Source organism: Callithrix jacchus, chromosome 2, assembly GCF_049354715.1.
Source record: "Callithrix jacchus isolate 240 chromosome 2, calJac240_pri, whole genome shotgun sequence".
Lineage (NCBI taxonomy): Eukaryota > Metazoa > Chordata > Mammalia > Primates > Cebidae > Callithrix > Callithrix jacchus.
The window spans coordinates 16,877,449-16,898,891 of record NC_133503.1 but is presented as its reverse complement, the minus strand read 5'-3'; the positions used below and the strand labels follow the sequence as shown (position 1 = coordinate 16,898,891).

Genomic DNA, 21,443 nt, shown 5'->3' with positions numbered 1-21,443 from the left:
ATTCTCCTGCCTCAGCCTCCCGAGTAGCTGGGACTACAGGCACGCACCACCATGCCCAGCTAATTTTTGTATTTTTAGTACAGACAGGGTTTCACCATATTGGCCAGGCTAGTCTCGAACTCCTGCCCTCGTGATTCACCCGCCTTGGCCTCCCAAAGTGCTGTGATTACAGGCATAAGCCACTGCACCCAGCTATACTCTTTAAAAAAAAAAAACAAAACAGCCAGGTGTGGTGGCTCAAGCCCTGCAGCTCAGCACTGCCAAGGGAGCAAAGGACCCCAGGTCATGCAGGCTCCTTGATGGCAAGCCAGGTATGGCTGCTGCTCTGTCCTGGGAGCCTGGGGAAGGGCACTTGCCTCCATTCTTTCTTTTCTGTTCTTCTTCAGCTTCCTTCTGGATTTCCTCAATAAGCTTCTCATCATCTTCCTAAAATGCAAGCAACAAGAAGGATGAGCCTGTAGCTCCACATAGTGCCGAGACCGCGTGGGACAGAGGGGAGACCGCCTGCTGCTGGTGGCCATGGAAAAAGCCTGTTGTTGGCCAGTGGAGCCTGAGCTGTACACCATTTCTTCCCATTTCCCTGAGTGCCTCCTTCCTTCATCAGCCTGATGGTGTTCCATAAGGAAGCCATCCACAAGGCTGGGCAGAGGGGTCTGAGCATGGCAGGCAGCTGCCTGGTGGGGTGAAGGGTGGAGGGTCCCCATGTACTAGGTGGAGAAGGGTTTGGAGAGGGCTGGGTCTGAGAGGCCAGAGCCCAAAAAGTTTCAGATCCCAAGTCCACAAGCACTGGGCAAGGCAACTTGTCTGCAGAGCCTGGAGAAGTCTTGCCAATATCCTCAACTGAGGTGGACAGATGTCCAGTAGGGCCCTGCCGAGCCCCAACGCTGGCCCTGATTCCTGGGCCAGGCCTTGAGGATAGGAGGAAGGCGCGGCAGTGAGGATGGTCTCCCTCCAACCTTGCCATCTCTTCTCCCAAGCCCCATGCTTGGTAGGCCTAAAATGACAAAACACAATTCTCACTTGGGTTATCCCTAGCCTCACACAGGAACTGAAGAAGCACTGTGAGTGCAGGCAGATGTGGGAGCTGTACTGGGCAACTCAGGGGCTACCCTGGGCAAGCTCCAGAGGCTGGGTTTGTGTCACGTGCAGCTCCCACGCCCCCACCTGCCAGCAGACACCATGGTGGGAGGACCAGGCTGCTGTCCCAGGACAGACCAGCCGCAATGCCTGCTTCTTAAGTGGCACTGGCATTAACCCCCTCCTCAGTGACCCACAAAGCACTGATGGGTTTGGACTAAAAGGTCTCATAAGCTCCTTCGTGGAACTGAAAGAAGACTCAGTGGATTGAAAAAACCCACCAGTGGGTGCCCATCTTTCCTGGCTGGCTGCAGGGCTGTGGGTCTAAGGTGTAGCCCTGAGAGGACTGAGGCTCACAAGCAACAGAGTGGGAACACTGTGGCAAACTCCAAACACATCACACCAACTGCTGGCTCAGCCCATGGGAAAGAGAGAGCCAAGTATAGGAGGGGCTCTGTTCCCTGGGGTCCTCCAGGAGTTGAAGGCAGCCGAGCTGAGGAGAAGGATGGGAAGGGATGGTGGTCCTTGATCTCATGAGGGAATTAGCAAGTCCCAAGAACGCAAGCAGTCTAATGAAAGCACATTTATTTTTCCAGACACAGCTTCAGAGCCTAACCATCTGGCCAATTTCTTTGCTTTGGGATGGAACATTAATGATAACTTCAGATTTTTTATGCTGATCTGATGACACCCAGAGCAGCACCTGGAAGGAACACAATCCTTTGCCCGGCAGAAGACGGGCAGCCCCATCGAGGGCCTAGCAACGGAGTTTGCAGGTTTACTTACTAGGTTATTAATGTCACAGACAAGACAGAAATGAGTGGTTTTCCCCCACGATTGTTTGTGAACCTCAAGGATTTTGGAGTCAGAAATTTCCTTCACTAAATGTGAATGCCTACTCTGTGCTCGACACTGTTCTAAGTTTAATGATTAAACTTCAGAGCAACAATGAAACAGAAAGGCAGATGGAATGAGTAAGTAATTAGTTAACACATTCCCTTGGTTTGGTAGGTGAAAGATTCTTAGAATAGAGTCCCCGGAGACTGGCTCTGTCAGCAACAGACACCATTCAATTCTCCTACATTCTCCAGGCCTTAGATGCCAAGTGATGAGTTTGAACTAAAAGGTCTCATAAGCTTATTTCCAACTCTGACACTTGGACATTCTTATCAGATAAGATACTCAATTCTGTTTTTGGCAGAAGCAGCCTCCCCCAGACAGGCGTTCTGAGCAAGGCATGGGGAGAGGAGAGGAGACAAAGGTCAAGTTCCCATCGTGAATTTCAAGAGTTGCAAAATGCCCAAGCACACCATAGAATCCTGTATCTGGGAGGAATCCTGAGGGAGCTACATCTCTCTCTTGGGTAACACATAAGAATTCTCTATAAAAACCCCAAGATGCGGTCATCTAGCCTCTTTGTGAACACTCCACATGGGAAAACTTACTACCCTTGACATAATCACTAAGGGAGTCAACACGAATGGCTCCAGAAACTCAAGAGGGTATGGTGGGCAGTTTGAAGGCCTCCATGTGACTATCAAGACAGATTCTATCAACTGTCTAGACTGGGAGTTGGCAAGCCTCTTCATTTTGGAGCCAGTGGCAGGCCTAGGAAAAAAGATTGAAAAAAAGAAAAAAAAAAAAAACAAGGCTGGGTGAAGGTGGCTGATGCCTGTAATCCTGGTACTTTGGGAGGCTGAGGTGGGTGGATTACTTGAGGTTGGGAGTTTGAGACCCATCTCTACTAAAAACACAAAAAATTAGCTGGGCGTGGTGGCACATGCCTGTAATCCCAGGTACTTGGGAGGCAGAGGTTGTGGTAAGCTGATATCCTGCCATTGCACTCCAGCCTGGACAAGAGTGAAACACCGTCTCAAAACAAACAAACAAACAACAAAACCCCCAACAAATTAAGGGAAGTGATCCAGAAAACTGGTGGGTGGATGACTTGAGCCCAGGAGTTTGAGACCAGCCTGGGCAACAAAGTAAGATCCCGTCTCTATAAAAAACACAAAAATTAGCCAGGCATGATGGTGTGAGCCTGTAGTCCTGGCTATTTGGGAGCGACTGTGCCACTGCACTCTAACCTGGGCCACAGAGTAAGAACCTGCGTCCAAATAAAAAAAAAAGAAAAAGAGCTGTGGGCCTACACCTCTAAGTGAGCTTGGCAGGTTCCTGAGTGAGTATCTCTGCATCTAGGCAGCTCATCCATAAATGGGCTGCTTTGTTAAGGACTGAATGATATCAAGTATGTAAGGGACATAGCCCAAAGTAAACATTTATTATTAGGAGACAGGAAAACTGTGAAAAATGGCAGGTATAGAGATTTTTTTTTTTTTGAGACAAGAGTCTCACTCTGTCGTCAGCTGCCAGGCTGGAGTGCAGTGGCACCACCTTGGCTCACTGCAACCTCTGCCTCCTGGGTTCAAGCAACTCTCCTGCCTCAGCCTCCTGAGAAGCTGGGATTACAGGCGCGTGCCACCATGCCCAGCTAATTTTTTTGTGTTTTTAGTAAGACGGGATTTCACCATGTTGGCCAAGATGGTCTTGATCTCTTGACTTCGTGATGCACCCACCTCAGCCTCCCAAAGTGCTGGGATTACAGGCGTGAGCCAAGGCGCCCGGCCAGTATAGAGTTTTAAAGTTGAGAAGTTTCATGAAGAAGTGGTACACACTGGGAAACACCCACAGTGTTTCTTTTAGGGGTCCTGACTCTGGTCTGTTATTAATCACAACCAACAGGAGTGCATCACTACCACTCCGCCTCACCCTGACTCTGTCACATTCCCTCGATGCAATTACGCCATCAGACCCAGAGGGACCCTTAAGGCCTTCAATGGCACAAGGAAGTACCTGAGGAAGAATTTATTCCAACCTATGTATCACAGAAAGTGAGGTCCCTGAGAAAGTACCTTGTTCAATGTTATGGCTAGCTGGCAGTGAACTGGGACAAATGCACATACTGGGCCACTCAATGGTCCTCCTGGAGGAAATCCACAGAAAAGATATCCTGAAGGCGTCCCTACCCTATACAGAGCACCCACACCAGTCAGGATCATGCTGGACACTGCAGACACAGTGAGGAGTGTGGCAGCCCAGGCCCTCCTCATGAGGGCCTCACATCTGTGCTATGAGCACCATTCTAGCTGGCACCCCTCTCTTGAATTCCATGTGGGTAGAAGGGGTAATTTCACAGCATTAAAGACTAACCGCTAACCCCCTCTTTTCCTCAGACTCACCCCTGACATTTCTGTCAGGATAAACAAAACATGAGGGAAAAGAGAGGCTCTTCTTTTGGGGCAAAGAGCCCTGGCCCCCTGTGGCACTGCTGAGGCTGAGAGCATGCAGGCCATTGCCAGATTTTTATCACTAAGCTTCCTGTGATACATCTGAGCGCTCCTGAATAAATCCTATTTCAGAACTACCTCAGGAGGGTCTGAGGTACCTGCACAGGAGCGTGAGCCCAGGTTTCTGATATAGATCAGCTGGGTCTGGAGGACAGTGCAGAAACAAACCTTCCCAGACTGCCATTCAGGGTTCTTCCTGGAGAGAAAGAGGGAGCCTCAGAGTCCCAAGGAAATGAAAGCGTTTCATCCTTACCCTCCAAAGACAGCCACCCAGTAGCTTTTCTTCCGATCCCTCCCTCTGCTCTGATCACTCTCCTGATTGGCAAGTGGAATCAAGACCGTTTGTCCTTTCAAGCCCTGTCTTCAGAGTCAAGCCCTTGGGTCTAAAGACAGTCTGGTTTGCATTTCACCCAAAATGGTGGCACTCAGCTATGATGACCTGAGATTTTAACATAAATCATGAGCCAACTCTCAGTTATACCTACAGCACAGGTTAGATGTTTCAGATGTCAATTGTCTCCAACTGGCTGGAGTCACAGGACACTGCTTAGTAACTTTAATAAAAATTCAAGGTGGAAAAACAAACAAAAAAAATTCACTTTTTTTTTTTTTTTAGAAAGAAAAAATTATGATTTTAGCTAGTATGTTAGACTCTAAGGGGAAGCTTTCTTTCCCTTTTTTTTGAGACAGTGTCTTGCTCTGTTGTTCAGGCTAGAATGCAGTGGTGCCATTATAACTCACTGCAGCCTCCACCTCCTGGGCTCATGTGATCCTCCTGCCTTAGCCTCTTGGTAGCTCAGACTACAGGAGCCCACCACCACATCCGGCTAATTCTGTGTTTTTCTGTAGAGATGGGGTTCCACCATGTTGCTCAGGCTAGTCTTGAACTCCTGGTCTCAAGCAATCTGCCCAACCTTGGTCTCCCCAAAATGCTGGGATTACAGGCATAAGCTATTATACCCAGCCAGAAGATTTTTTTCTTAATATGGGGTGGAAGTTACTTCCATAAGCAGTTTCTCTGAAGCATTTGAAATTCCTCAAGTCAAGAGTGAAGACAGGCCAGGTGCAGTGGCTCATGCCTGTAATCCCAGCACTTTGGGAGGTTGAGGTGGGAGGCCAGGAGTTACGAGATCAGTGTGGCTAACACAGCGAAACCCCATCTCTACTAAAAATACAAAAAGGTAGCCAGGTGTGGTGGTGAGTGCCTGTAATCCCAGCTACTCAGGAAGCTGAGGCAGGAGAACTGCTTGAAGCTGCAGGTGGAGGTTGCAGTGAGCAACAGAGTGTGACGCTGTCTCAAAACAAAAACAAAAAACCAATATAAACACAGTGAAGACAATCCCAGTGCTTTGGGAGGCCAAGGCAGCAGGAACACTTGAGGCCAGGATTTTGAGACCAGCAAGGGCAACAGAGTGAGAACCCAGCTCTACAAAAATTTTAAAAATTAGCTAGGTGTGGTGGCATGTGCTTATAATCCCAGCTATCTGGGAGGCAGGGGTGGGAGGATCACTTGAGCCCAGGAGGTTGAGGCTGCAGTGAGCTATGACTGTACCACTGCATTCCAGCCTAGGCAACAGAGGAATCCTGTCTCCAAAAAAAAAAAAAAGACAGAATTATAAACCTAAAAATGGCAAATTCTGACCAGGTGCGATGGCTCACACCTATAATTCCAGTGCTTTGGGAGGCCAAGGTGGGTGGATCACCTGAGTATGGGAGTTCAAGACCAACATTGAGAAACCCCATCTCTACTAAAAATGTAAAAATAGCCAGGCAGGGTGGCACATGCCTGTAGTCCCAGCTACTCAGGAGACTGAGGCAGAATTGTCTGAACCTGGGAGGTGGAGGTTGCGGTGAGCCGAGATCGCGCCATTGTATTCCAGCCTGGGTAACAAGAGCAACACTCCGTCTCAAAAATAAAAATAAAAAAATTTGCGCCCCCCTTTTTTTTGAGATGGAGTTTTGCTCTTGTTGCCCAGGCTGGAGTGTAGTGGCATGATCTTGACTCACCCCAACCTCTGCCTCCCAGTTCAAGCAATTCTCCTGCCTCAGCCTCCTGAGTAGCTGGGACTACAGGCATGTGCCACCCTGCCTGGCTAATTTTTTGTATTTTTAGTAGAGATGGGGTTTTACCATGTTGACCAGGATGATCTCGATCTCTTGACCTCATGATGCACCTGCCTTGGCTTCCCAAAGTGCTGGGATTACAGGCGTGAGGTACCGCGCCCGGCCAAAAAGGGCAAATTTTATTTTATGCTTCACCACAATTAAAAAGAGGGAGGGCAGATTTCAGATTGATTTTGAGGTTAAACATGAGGCCTCGGCCCTCATCAGATACATCCTGGGTTTGGGCTAAGTGACAGATGGGATATTGAGTCCTTTCTGGAGTCCTGTCTCTCGGGAAACATTCCACGCACCCGAGCAACACCATCCTGTGAAGAGGACACTTGGAAAAAAGCCATGCTGCAAATCTAGGACACACCTAGGCTGCTGGGAGAGGGGAACAATAGAAGGAAAGAGGATGATGAGGGGTCAGGGGCTGAGCTGGATCACAGACAACTGTCCTTGCCCTCCATGGGGCTGAGTCACAAAACAGGAAACCCTGGTGGCAGAGTTGCCTAGATGGCAGGGTAAGCTCATTTTAAAGCAGTGCTGGCTTCTTCAGAGGGACTGCTGGCGTCACAGAAAGAATTAAAACTCTGGTGCTCCAGACCTCTCATGGGTGCATGCAGCTCTACCCCCACTACCTAACCCAGAACCCACTGCTTTCCAAAACAGGTTTATTAGGGTGAGAAGCAAATCACCTCCTAATTTTTTTCTTCTCGAGACAGGGTCTTACTCAGCCAAGGGTGGAGTGCAGTGGCATGATTACAGCTCACTGCAGCTCCAGGGCTCCAGGGCTCAAGTGATCCTCTCGCCTCAACCTTCTGTGTAGCTGGGACAACAGCTGTGTGCCACTATGTCCAGCTAATTTTTAATTTTTCTTGTAGAGACAGTGAGGGAGGGGAGGTTCTGTGTTTCCTAGGCTGGTTTCAAAGTCCTGGCCTCACCTCCCACCTCCCCCTCCCAAAGTGCAGGGATTACAGGTGTGAACCACTGTACCTGGTGTGATCACTCTTATAAAGTGCCAAACACAATGACAATAGCAATAGTAGTTAACATGTACTGAGAGCTTACTCTTCACCAGCCCATCTACACACCTCACATGGACCTCAATTTCACCATAGCTCCCTGAGTCAGGAGCTATAATCTTATTGCCACATTGCCGATGAGGAAACCCTGGCATAGTGAGATTCTGACCCAGGCAGTCTAGTCTCAAAGCCTGAGCTGTTAACCACATAAACCCCCAGTTTCTGAATCAGAGCTTCTGGCAAACCTGAACTGGGGTCCTGAGAACACTGCTGCTGGGCTGGGAGCGCTGTGTCAGAGGCAACTGTTTTAAGGTGTGCTTTATTCTAGAAAGAGAGCAGAAACACAAGAGGGCTCCTTTGGAGAAGGGCAGAATTCTGAAACCTCCTTTCTCCCCTTACAAGATATATAGGGGAAAAACAAAATAAAACACTTCTACTCAAGGAAATGAATAGCCAAAAGCAGAGCAAGAGGCTATGTGTTTTGGAAACTTTTAGGGAATAATCCTTTCTTTCTCAGGCTCAGCTCACCCAGAAGTGCATGTACCATCCCCTGAAACAGCCCACTTATCAGTCTCTGATCCCTGGCACTTGGCCTTTGGGATGAAAGCCAGTAGATTCCTCTTGTCCAGAGCAGGAGTGGGGAGCTTGGGAAAGGCCATACACCTCAACTCTTGAGCCAGAAATGTAAGCTGCACACAGGGCCCAGCACTGAGGCAATCAGCTGTAGTGCCTCCCTGTGTCACTGGTCTTCAGTGGCCTCTGACCGGGTGCCGTTCTCAGCTCACTGGTTTTGGTCCATTTCAAAGATGGAAACAGACTTCAAGATTTCCTTGCCTGGCATGTTTTCTCCTGATGCTAACAAGTTACTTGAATCCCATGGGGGTCCCATGAAATTTTCTCTTTCTGCCTTCTTGCCACAAAAAAACTCAGGGATTTGGTTCCCATAAACATTTAAACAATGCCATTATTTCTTTTCCTAATAATATACATACCGATTAAAACAATCTTGAGAAAAGTTGAACAAAACACAGCTAAAATCACCCATAATTCATCACCAGAGATCAATCCTGGGAACATTCTGATATACTTCCCATTGGCTGCCTTTATATCCACATTTCACTGTCAAGCCCACTGAGATTCCATTCTAGAAGGCCACACTCTGCCCCGAGAGGTCCTGCTGCCTTGTACAGACTGCTCAGTTGACACCCTCTCTCCACGGGAGGCTGGCAAGGATTTCATAAGATGACACTGAGGCTCAGAAGATGCAGAGAGTGGCTGAACCACCAAGGTGAACAGTTTGCTGGGGCCAGGGCAGGAGGTCTGGACTTGTAGGTTCCAAGGATGGCGGGCAGTTCTGGACTCTGCAGGGCTCAGGCTGGGTTGCTAGGCTCACCTGAACCTGTTCTGAGCTCCTATTCATGCCATTTGCCCTGGCCAGTGGGGGCCAGCAGGGGCTGTTGGCTACATCTGTACTTGCTGCCATGGATCCCATGACAGGCCATGGTGCATGGATGGCCCCAAGTGCTGCTGGGTCTCTGCATCTCATCCTTGGCTTCTGGCACAGGGCTTAAGGACCCAGCAGGCCTGGATGAGTTCCCTGTCTGTCCTCCTTCTGGCCACTCCTAATCCCAGTGAAAACTTTCAAATGAATTTCCTTGCACAGCTCCTTTCTGATAAGCAAGGCCAGCCTGAGGTGAGAGCCCCTGGATCAGCAGGGGTTCAAAAGTTCAAGTATAATGATGTGTCAGGCTAAGGTAGAAATGAGCCCTCTAATCACCTGAGTTCAGAAGTTTGAGATCAGTCTGGCCAACATGGCAAAACCCTGTTTGTACTAAAAACACAAAAATTAACCAAGTGTGGTGGTGGATGCCTGCTAATTTCAGCTACTTGGGAGGCTGAGGCAGCAGAATCACTTAAACCTGGGAGGTGGAGGTTGCAGAGAGCCGCAATCACACCACTGAATTCCAGCCTGGGCGACAAGAACAAAATTCTGTCTCAAAAAATCAAAAATCAAGAAAAAAAGAAGCCCTCCAGCGTCCCATCGCTGCCCACATGTGCCAACAGACCACAGTGGAATCCAATGAGCAACATGAGGAAGAACGTGAACGGCCCCACAGTGGGCAGCACCCCTCAAATGCAGTCAGTGTCAAGAACAAAGGGTCAAAGCAGAGAGTGAAATGGAGTCTCACCCACCCAGTGGAACTGGAATAGCACTTTAAAAAAAGAAATAAGGGTGGGTGCGGTGGCTCATCCCTGTAATCCCAGCACTTTGGGAGGCCTAGACAGGTGAATCATTGGAGGTCAGGAGTTTGAGACCAGCCTGACCAACATGAAACCCGACTCTACTAAAATATGAAAATTAGCCGAGTGTGGTGGCGGGCACCTGTAATCCCAGTGACTCTAGAGGCTGAGGCAGGAGAATCACTAGAACCTGGGAGGTGCAGGTTGCAGTGAGCTGAGATCATGCCACTATACTCCAGCCTGCGCAACAGAGCAAGACTCCATCAAAAAAAACAAAAACAAAAACAAAAAAAACCCCCAGCAGACTGCGTCTTAACAGGGAGGTGGCTTGTTTCCTTTCCTTGAATTCCTTTGAGCTCAGCAGGACACAGAAAGCACTGAGCCCTACACAGAAGACTCTGGCTTGCTGCCTGCTGCATGCAGGTGGAGTGGGTGGGGAGGGGAGGAAGATGCAGCAAGAATCTGGGGGCGGGGGGGGGGGGGGGGGGGGGAGGGGATGGTGGATGGTTAGGACCCAGCCTCTCCAGAAACTTGTTGCAGCTGAAGGCAGGAAGTGAGATAGAATTTATCAGAGAGGTTTTAATTAAGAGAGAAACAAAACACACAAAAATTCCTCTCTTAGCTTGTCTCTCAACAACAAAGCCCCACAGCTCTGTCCAAGCAGCAGGGTCTAGACAGGAGAAAAAAATATCTACAAAGATATTGTAGAAAGAAAAACTATGAGTGATTGAAAAGGGGGAAAGAGGCCAGGCGCAGTGGCTCACTTGTTATCCCAGCACTTTTGGAGGCCGAGGCGGCCAGATCACCTGACGTCGAGAGTTCAAGACCAGCCTGACCAACATGGAGAAACCCCATCTCTACTAAAAATACAAAAAAATTAGCTGGGCATGGTGGCGCATGCCTATAATTCCAGCTGCTCAGGAGGCTGAGGCAGGAGAATCCCTTGAAACCTGGAAGGCGGTGGTTGTGATAAGCCAAGATTGCGCCACTGCACTCTAGCCTAGGCAACTCTCTCTCTCTCTCTCTCTCTCTCTCTCACACACACACACACACACACACACACACACACAAACACGAAAAGATTAGATTTGTTTCCACAAATCAGATACAAACAGTAATCACCAGCCACAGGCTGACAGTTCCCAAAAAAGCTCTTCTTGCTAAAGCCTGTATGGTCCTTTTGAGCCTGTTTTTTCAACACTCTGGTCACCAGGGTTGGCTGTCCACGTGCCTGCCGGCCAGCCTCCTGTGACTATGGGGGAAGAATGGGTGGCTTCTCTTCTTCATTGCACTTTTCCTCCCCTTATCTAGGTGACTGGGAATTGCAAGTTGACAGTTGCTTCCCCTCTGAGATTCTGCGAGGGGCTGGGATCCAAGTCATGTGTGGCCACAGCTGTTGTCAATAAACCTGCAATGATTTCACGAAAGGCTTCCAAAGAGCTGAAGATTTAGTTTCAAATTATTCCCAGATCAGCCGCAGATTGCCTGAGCAACGGCTCTTGGCCCCCCACCCCTTGCTGTCCCCAGCAACAGGAAGTTGGGGGAGGAAGCAGCAGGGCTTGGAGCAGCACATGCTGCACAGCTGTGGTTGGGAAGGGCAGGGAGGCAGGACAGTGTGCCCAGAAGGAGCAGAGACTTCATGGGCTCACAGTCAGCCCTGGTTTCTGCAGCCACCTCCTCAGGTCAGAGAGGCCCAGCACCCAAATACCACTGTCTGGAGCACCTCCCAACAAAGACCTGGAGGTGGGGGTGGAATGGGGCTATGTTTTGAGTCCCATCAGGGTTAAGTGCTCACCCGGGGCCTGCTGGAATCTGCTGATGATGATGCAACAAGCACCAACGCCGTGTGTACTGGACTGTGCTGCCCTCCTTGGGAAAGCCCTCAGTGATAGGGAAATAAAACCCTATCGGGGACACTGTTGGGATGGCGAAACTGCCAGGCCTCCTTCCTACTATTTGCAGCTTCGTTCATCCATGGGGAAGGAGTCCAGTGAGGTCCCCATCTCTCTGTAAGGCCTACCTGATTCGCTGGGCTCAGGGACCCTATGGGCACCTATCAATTATGTATTTCTGGCAGGAGCCAGACATTGGTCAGAAGACCTGGGCTCACATCTTGGTTTTACCAACCTGAGGATCCTGGGCTAGTGACCTAAACATCATCTCCCTCATCTGCCAAATAGGAAAGCAGTGCCCCCTAGCCCCACACAGTAAAAAGATCAAACCTCACAGCCTGCATACCATGCCGACATGGCATTGGCTGTGTGACTGTAAGAGGAAGATGAAGAAACCGAGGTCAGTTTTGATGACAGTTCAATGATCACACCCACCCACTTGCTTCACTCACTTTTTTTTTTTTAAACAGAGAAACCATGATATTTATGACAGTGATAAGAAATAACAAGCCAAGGCCAGCTGCGGAAGCTGGGTGATGGGACAACCTGGGGCCCACTTTATTGTTTTGTAGAAAGTAAATTTTGAAAGTCAAGGATAAAATTCTGAAGCCAAAATTCAGTTTCCAACCTAAAGTCTAGAATACCTTTCCTTACCAGGTTTCTGCCTTTTCCCATTAATCCTCTCTTTCATATCCTTTCTCCCTAATTCCAGCAACATCATGTCATTTCCCTGGCCACTTAAGCCAGGGTCTCATGCCTGACCCACCACGGAGATGCTGTGTTGGCCTGGTGGTACAGGAGCCACTGAGGGGAGAAGGCAGGCCTGGCAACAGGCCAAGGACAAATGACCCCGGGCAGAAACCCAGGCTACCATTTACTGGCCACAGTCTTAAAGGAAGTTCCTTGATCTGTAAAACTAGGATGATACATTTGCCTTCAAGCACTGCTACAGAATTAAATGTATTAACATCTATAAATGTTAAGCTCAGTTCACTGCTGGTTTGGAAAAATTAGTGTCTCTTAACCAAATGGCTAGGCGATAACTGTAGCAAACTGTAAACTGGCTGTAAAAGCCCTAGGGTTTTATTTGAACTGGACAGGTTTCAAACTCTTACAGTCAAAAGACAAAGATATTATAGAAAACAATTCTCTGTAGTTTCTCACAGCCAAAACCCAAGACAAACACAGACTTTGTTTTGTATAGAGAACATGCTGTTTTGGGTTTTGCCATACTCTAGAATCCAGACTGCCAGGTGCCTGTTCCTCTCAACTCGCTACGCCCGTCAGCTACGACTCTTGTGGTCAAGGAAGAACCAGTCAGTACATTCACATTCAGTGAAGTCCCAGGATCACTCCTCCCCTGCTGCAAAGTAATGTCTGTTCATTTATGTGTTGAGAGCTGGCTTTGCACTCTGCTCCCTAATCCAGAAACCTGGTTTGCTGTGACTGTTTGCTTCTGTTTTTTTTTTTTGCTTCCTAAAGACATCTTCTTTATAAGACTCTTAGTCGAATGCTTTTGGCCTATTTTTGATAACTAACAGAGAAAGAAAGTTGCTATTCACCACTTGAGCTCTTAATGTTTCCCAAGCAATCCCCAGTCATTAAGGATGAAAACTCAACCTCCCTTCAAAACCATGATGGGACAACTCCCTCGCTGACAAATAAGAGATTCTTCCTGGCCCCGCTGGTTAATTAAGCCAGAGGACAGGCTCCTGTGACAGTGCATGCTTTGTTTCACTGAACTTCTGAATGGCTTTGTGTTCTCAGAAGCCCCAACAGATGCTGGGTTGGAATTCAATGGGTCTCCTGGTGAGAATCAAGGAAATAGGGATGATCCCTGTTTTGATGGGAATGGGGCAAATGGAACAGAATCTCTGGCTGTGGCTACCAGAGGAAACTGGAAGGATCTGTATTTGCCTGACCTTCCTTTCAAAGTTTATTTTGAGCAAATCTAGAACCTTTCTCAGGTTAGAAGATGATGATCCAATAAGAAAATAAGGCAGTGCACGATATGGCACCCAAACAAGGAAACAGCACATGAGAAACCCCCACTATCAATCCCATGCACAGGGAGCTGAGGGAGGAGGCAGCAGATGACACAGAACAAGGAGAAGAAAGAAAAACAGCTCTGAGAATAGGCCAGACCGTTAACACCCGCCCTCATGCTAACTCCCACTCTGCCCTTTGTCTCTAGAGATGAAATACTGCCTATGGAGCTCTTCAGAGCTCCAGCTGAAAAAAAAAGAATCTTCTATTTTTTCAGGATTCATGAAGTTCCTAGAGATGGCTGCCTCCCACTGTGCTAGCTGCTGAGGGGCTGAGGAGGTGAGTCAGCAGAGGGGCTAAGCCTGGGAATGTCTGTCACAAAGGGGCACGGCCTGCCTGGTGAGCCCTTCCCACTGTGGACCACACCTCCTGATCACCCACCAAAAGAATAACTCGGGTTTGGCTTTCTATATACAAAAAGCCTCCCTTTTTCCACATATCTTAGTGACAGGAGGGCAGGCTGGCTAAGGATTTCATTGGGTCACAAGCTTTGTAATCTGAGTGATTTTTAAGGTCCCTTATCCCAGCTTCCCACCCAGTGAGGAGACTGTCCTGTGATAGAACATTCCTGAAATGGAGAACACCTGGTTTCCACAGAGGACTCACATCTTTTCAAAACCATGAGTAGTTAGCTCTCAGGATTACACATTTCTTTTCTTTTTTCTGAGACAAGGTCTGTCTCTGTCACCCACGCTGGAGTATAGTGGTGCAATCAGGGCTCACTGCATCCCCAACCTCCTGGGCTCAAGCAATCCTCCCACTTCAGACCTGGGAGTAGCTAGGACCACAGGTATGCACCATCACCCCTGAATAGCTTTTATATTTTTTTGTAGAGATGGAGTTTTGACATGTTTCCCAGGCTGGTCTTGAACTCCTGAGCTCAAGAGAGCTGCCTGCCTCGGGCTCCCAAAATGCTGGGATTACAGGTATGAGCCACTGCGTCCAGTCCAATTACGAGTTTCTTTTTCTTTCTCTGAGATCAAGTCTCGCTCTGTTGCCCAGCTGCAGTGCAGTGGCACAATCTTGGCTTAATACAATCTCTGCCTCCCAGGTTGAAACGATTCTTGTGCCTCAGCCTTCTGAGCAGCTGGGAGGCCCTCCCAGCAGCAACCTACAGTGGCTGAGCAGCAGCCACTTGGCTGGGCCCCATACCCTCTCCTATGCCACAGTCCCCATCATGCCTTCCTGCCTCCTAGACTGAGTGTGCTCCATCCAGACATCATGTTTGCTACCACTTGCCTCTGTGGTAACTTGAGTCTGTGACCCAAGCAATCCATGCTGTTTGTTTTCTTTTTTTGAGAGGGAGTCTCACTGTTGTTACCCAGACTGGAGTGCAATGGCATGATCTCGGCTCACTGCAACCTCCGCCTTCTGGGTTCAAGCAATTCTCCCGCCTCAGCCTCCCAAGTAGCTGGGACTACAGGTGTGCACCACTATGCCCAGCTAATTTTTGTATTTTTAGTAGAGACGGGGTTTCACCTTGTTGACCAGGATGGTCTCAATCTCTTAACCTCGTGATCCACCTGCCTCGGCCTCCCAAAGTTCTGGGATTAAAGGCGTGAGCCACCGCGCCCGGCCTGCTGTTTGTTTTCAATGTGAAAATCTTCCCATGTTCAAAGGAACATGTTTTAAAGAATAGACATATATATATATATATATATATATATATATATATAACTACTTTTGATACTATTCTAATGTACGCATATATAAAATTTGACATATCTCCTATTTTTTGGGACATTTACATGGGGTTTCTAAATTTATACTACTTTAAATAACTCAGTGAACAGTGTTGCACATAGAACTTGGTGAACTTGTCCAACTGTCTCCTGAGGATAACCTTTTCTAATTAAGTGGAACTCCCAGATCAAAGATACACACTAAATCTTCTGATTTGTACACCGTAACTGCCCAGTATACTCAATTACAGTGTGGGAGATACCAGTGAATCTGAAAATTACCTACCACCAGCTAGGTGCTATTTTCATTTCTATTTGTTTATTAGGGGTAGCTATTAGCCAGCTCTACCAGATTTTGGCCAGGTAGAAAAGCAAGCAGCTTTTTTTTTTTTTTTTTTTTTGAGACAGAGTCTTGCTCTGTCATCCAGGCTGCAGTGCAGTGGCACGAACATAGCTCACTGCAGCATCGACCTCCCAGGCTCAAATGATCCTCCTGCCTCAGCCTCCGGAGTAGCCATGACTATGGTTGAGCACCACCACATCTGGCTAATTTTTGATATTTTGTAAAGAGGGAGGTCTCACTATGTTGCTCAGGCTGTTCCTAAACTCCTGGACCCAAGTGATGCTCCTGCCTTGGCCTCCCAAAGCAATGGGATTATAGAGATGAGCCACTGCACCTGTCCAGCAAGCAGCTTTCCTCCCTACTTATACTTCCTTTTTTAAAAACTTCCTGTGTCCATATTTTAGTTGAGGTGAATAGAACATAGGGAGACTCCTGAGTGTAACACCTTCCTCCACAGACATCCTAGCTGGGCCTATGATGGCTACTCTTTCCTGTCTCGCTTGCAGTTGAGGAGGCAGGTCATTAAGTTCTGGCTGACAGGACTGAAGCAGAAGTGACCTTTGGCAGCTTCTGGAAGCCTAACATTCCTTAAGAGATAGGTAGGCAGGCTCTTTAGCCCCACTCCAGCTCCTCTGCTGCTTGGGAATGTGGATTTATCAGCCAGAGCTCCATTGCAGACAATGACTGCATGTGATCCTTGGCTATGCACTAGGGGTGGCAGTGCAGAATGCTGAAAGCAACTGGATCCCAGATAAGAGCTGCTAGCCCATTCCTGAGCTGTTTGCCTCTGTACTTAAGAGATGGAGGAGACATATACTTCTGTTTTTTTAATTTTTCTGAGATGGAGTCTCGCTCTCTCATTCAGGCTGGAGTGCAGTGGTGTAATCTCGGCTCACTGCAACCTCCACCTCCCAGGTTCAAGCGATTCTTCTGCCTCAGCCTCCTGAGTGGGTGGGAATACAGGCACCTGGCACCAAGCCCAGCTAATTTTTTGTATTTTCAGCAGAGATAAGATTTCGCCGTGTTGAGCAGGCTGGTCTTGAACTCCTGACCTCAAGTTATCTGCCTTCCTTGACCTCCCAAAGTGCTGGGATTACAGGCCTGAGCCACCATGTGTGACCCCTTTTTTTTTAAATTGAGACAGTGTCTCACACTGTCGCATAGGTTAGAGTACAGCACCACGATCTCAGTTCATTACAACCTTTGCCTCCCAGGTTCAAGCAATTCTCCTGCCTCAGCCTCCCGAGTGGCTGGGATTACAGGCATGCAATACCACGCCTGGCTAGTTTTTGAATTTTTAGTAGAGACAGGGTTTCACCATATTGGTCAGGCTGGTCTCGAACTCCTGACCTCAGGTGATCCACCCATGTTGGCCTCCCAAAATCCTGGGATTATAGGCTTGAGACACCATGCCCAGTCTTTTCTTTTTTCTTTCTATTATTGTGTTACTCTACATGGTTTTGATTAGTGTATTGATGGCTTTGTGGTAAGAAGTAGTTTTATTTTCAAAATAAGTCAGTTTAAAAAAATCCTACTGAATTTAAGATGTGAATTGCATTAACTTCTAGGTGACTTTGGATAGAGGTGATCTCTCTGTAATGCTGACTGTTCCCTTAGAGAACAGGCACGTGTCTCCACTACCCAGTCCTCCTTCACTCTTTCCAATGAAAGCTGAGAAATGCCACCTGTCACCAGGCCTGCCTCCTAGTGGTCTTGGTGCACTTGCTCCAAGTCAGCAGGGAGCTCACTGTCACATGTAATCACCTTTTTGTAGAGATGTCTTCTCGCATTATGTCATCATTATTCTGGCCAGGTGCAGTGACACACGACTATAATCCCAGCACTTTGGGGGGCCGAGGGGGTGGATCACCTGAGGTCAGGAGTTTGAGATCAGCCTGGCCAACAGGGTGAAACCCTGTCTCTACTTAAAAATACAAAATGTATCCGGGTGTGGTGGCAGGCGCCTGTAATCCTAGCTACTCGGGAGGTTAAGGCAGGAGAACTGGGAATCATTTGAACCCAGGAGGCGGAGGTTGCAATGAGCCGAGATCATGCCACTGGACTCCGGCCTGGGTGACAAATCAAGACTCCATCTCAAAAAAGGACATCGTTATTCTTACAGATAAGCTCAGAACTGATTGTGCTTGTTTTTAGTTTAAAATAATTTTAAGAATTAATCCTTATTTTATGAGACAGAGTCTTGCTTCGTCGCCCTGGCTGCAGTACAGTCATGTGTCTCGGCTCACTGCAACCTCTGCTTCCCAGGCTCAAGTGGTTCTCCCGCCTCAGCCTGAGTAGCAGGGATTAGGGGTGCATGCCAACATGCCTGGTTAATTTTTGCACTCTACTAGAGAAGGGGTTTCACCATGCTGGCCAGGCTGGTTTTGAACTCCTGACCTTAGGTGGTCCACCCACTTCAGCGTCCTAAAGTGCCAGTATTATAGATGTGAGCCACCATGCCCAGCCACATACTTATTTTATATTTAGCCATCTTTCTATTGCTTCTAATAGCTTTTTAACAAAATTATTTTATCTTTTTCTAGGTTTAAAGTGGTAAGTTTGCCTTTCATTTTTTTTTTTTTTTTTTTTTGAGACAGTGTCTTGTTCTGTTGCTCAGGTTGGAGTGCAGTAGCACAATCTGAGCTCACTGCAACCTCTGCCTCCCAGGTTCAAGCAATTTTCCTGTCTCAGTCTCCCTAGTAGCTGGGATTACAGGCCCATGCCACTATGCCTGGCTAATTTTTGTATTTTTAGTAGAGACTAGGTTTTGTTATGTTGGCCAGGCTGGTCTGGAACTCCTGACACATCAGGTGATCCAACTGCCTCAGCTTCCCAAAGTGCTGGGATTACAGGCATGAGCCACCATGATCGGACTTTTTTTTTTCTTCTGAGACAGAGTCTTGCGCTGTCGCCCAGGTTGCAGTGTAGTGGCACCATCTTGGCTCACTGCAACCTCTGCCTCCCTGGTTCAAGTGATTCTCGTACCTCAGCCACCCGAGTAGCTAGGATTACAGGTGTGCGCCACCATGCCTGGCTAATTTTTGTACTTTTAGTAGAGACAGGGTTCTGCCATGTTGGCTTGGCTGGTCTTGAACTCCTGACATTAGATGATCCACCCACCTTGGCCTCCCAAAGTGTTGAGATTACAGGCGTGAGCCACCATGCCCAGTTAAGTTTGCCTTTCTTTACATATAAAATACTTATAAAGTATTAAGAACGGTGTCTGACACATGGTAGGTGCCCAATAAAAAATAGCTATGACTGTCTCCAGTATCTACTGTATCTTTTATTTTATTCTCTTAGCTAAGTACACTGACTAGCAGTTTCAGAACAAAGTAGTGCTGATTGACAGTGTTATACTTGACTTTATTTACTACTAAATGCATGCTAACAACTATCTTGAAATTCGGGGTCTAAAATATCCTTTGTAATATTGTATTTTTAAAGCTTAAATCAAGAACAAATATTTGATTTAATTTCTTAAATGTCTTTAAACCATCTATAGATACAATATCATGATTATGTTAATAGAGTTGTTAACATTAAACTATAATTGCATTTCTGGAACAAACTCACTTGGTCATGCTGTTTGCTAATATTTTACTTAGATAATTTAAACCTATATTATAAGAGACTCTCAGTTTTCTTTGTTAGGACTATCTCTGTCAGGCTTTGGAATCAGCATTATGCTGGCTTTGAACAGATAAATTTGTAAGTTTCCTTACTTTGGGATATTTCAGAGCGCATAGAAAAATTTTATTTCCTGAAGAATTAGAAGAAATTTGCCTATAAAACTGTTAGGGTATGCTGCTTTGAGCAGCATAAGAAGTAGTTGATAATTCCTTTCTTAAATTCGGTTATCAGTCTTTGTAATTTCCTATATTCTTCTCCTAAGTCAAATTTTGTTATATATATAGAAAATATTTGTCATAAAAATGTATTTCTATTTTTCCCTTATAAAGCAACAGGCAGCCATATCTCTACTTACAGTGGGGTCAGTCCAGAGAGAGCATCTTGAACACTCCTGGCAAGGGGCTCCTGGAGAGCGGGGGTGCTGGCAGAAATGGTCATATCCATTGATAGAAACTCGACAGAGGTAGCACATCTGGGCACCACAGCGGCAAGACATGCGGTTGCAGCCTTCAGATTTGATGAGGCCAGTCCCACACTTGTGGCATTTTCTAATGCGGGCAGCAGTCATTTTTTCTTCACTGAAATAAGAAAACATGACAGACAAAACATAAAGCACCCTGACATAGTGCCTAGTACTTGGCATTTAGAAAAGGACTCCTTTATTTGTTATAGAAATCCCTGTAGGTTTAAAATGGAGAGAAAAGGCTGGACATGGTAGTGTAGGCCTGTAATCTCAGAACTTTGAGAGGCCAAAGCAGTAAGATCACTTGAGCTCAGGAGTTTGAGACCAGTCTGGGCAACATAGTGAGACCCCGTCTCTATTAAAAAAAAAAAAAATTATATATATATATATATATATAAATGGAGAGAAAAAACTCAAGGTCTTCCTAAATTACATGTGATACACACATATATTTTGGGATAAGGTCTCGTTATGTCACCCAGTCTGGAGTATAGCAGTGCAATCACCACTCACTTGTAACCTCAAACTCCTGGGCTCAAGCATCTCCCACCTTAGTCTCCTGAACAGATGGGATTACAGGTACGTGCCACCATGCCTGATTAATTAAAAAAAAAAAAACTGGCTCAAGCCTGTAATCCCAGCTACTCAGGAGGCTGAGGCAGGAGAACTGCCTGAACCCAGGAGGCGGAGGTTGTGGTGAGCTGAGATTGCGCCATTGCACTCCAGCAGCCTGGGTAACAAGAGCGAAACTCCATCTCAAAAAAAAAACCAACTTTTTTTTTTAAAGACATGGGGTCTTGCTATATTGCCCAGGCTGATCTTGAACTGCTGGGTGAAAACAATTCTCCTGCCTTGACCTCCCAAGGTGTTGAGATTACAAGTGTGAGCCACCATGCTGGCCCTTATTTATCTGTTATGCATATATAAAGCTGGGAAACTGAGAGCCAGTAAGAATAAACCTCAGTTACACACCTGATTTTTGAATACTTGGCTGAGGTGGGGTAGACATGGGTGGGAACAGTCTATGACTTCTTCTTTGCTGGCAGAAGCCACTTCCCGTGTCAGAATCCCACACTCCCTGTGTCTACTGCATGGGCATATACATGACTCAGCCCTGGCTCACAGGAAGCTTAAAGGGAGACTAACACTTTTTAGAGCTATTTGAGCTGAGTGAGATGAAGGGCAGGTGACTAGTGCATAAAAGACAGAACTTCTGTAGTGCTCTGCTCACAACTATGAAATACCAATTACCACCTCGGGCTGTGATTGTTTATGTGTCTGCCTTCTACTGCTGAGTGCTTTGAAGGCAAACAGCAGGAGCTGTGCTGCTGTACCCACCTGGCATGAGCAAGTATGGTCTTGAGAGGAACAAGTCCAGACCAGGGTAGAGCACAAAGGACCCAAAAGCTGGGCTGTTGGGAACTAGGGCTCTCCCCATGGCTCTAAGCAACTGCTCATTCCTGTGAGTAGGCACTCAAGAGTGGGGAACTGGAAGAATTGCACCAGCCTAAAGCCAGTAACACTCTGAGAGCGAGTTCTGATCTGTAGACTCTTCTAAGTCTGGGAACATGCAGCCTTCTTCTCACTGCTC

General features: G+C 47.3%; 1 protein-coding gene across 8 annotated transcripts in view; it reads right to left on the bottom strand.

Moving 5' to 3' along the window:
• LOC100405928 (E3 ubiquitin-protein ligase RNF216) overlaps positions 1 to 21,443 on the bottom strand; it is a 157,052-nt gene that overhangs the window by 3,952 nt on the left and 131,657 nt on the right. For all 8 annotated transcript variants that reach the window (XM_078357873.1, XM_078357883.1, XM_078357898.1 and 5 more), the window contains 2 exons: positions 19,745 to 19,967; positions 357 to 426 (listed from right to left, as the gene is read on the bottom strand). In XM_078357873.1, the coding sequence (XP_078213999.1) occupies positions 357 to 426; positions 19,745 to 19,967 (293 nt within the window). The remainder of the gene's footprint in view (positions 1 to 356; positions 427 to 19,744; positions 19,968 to 21,443) is intronic.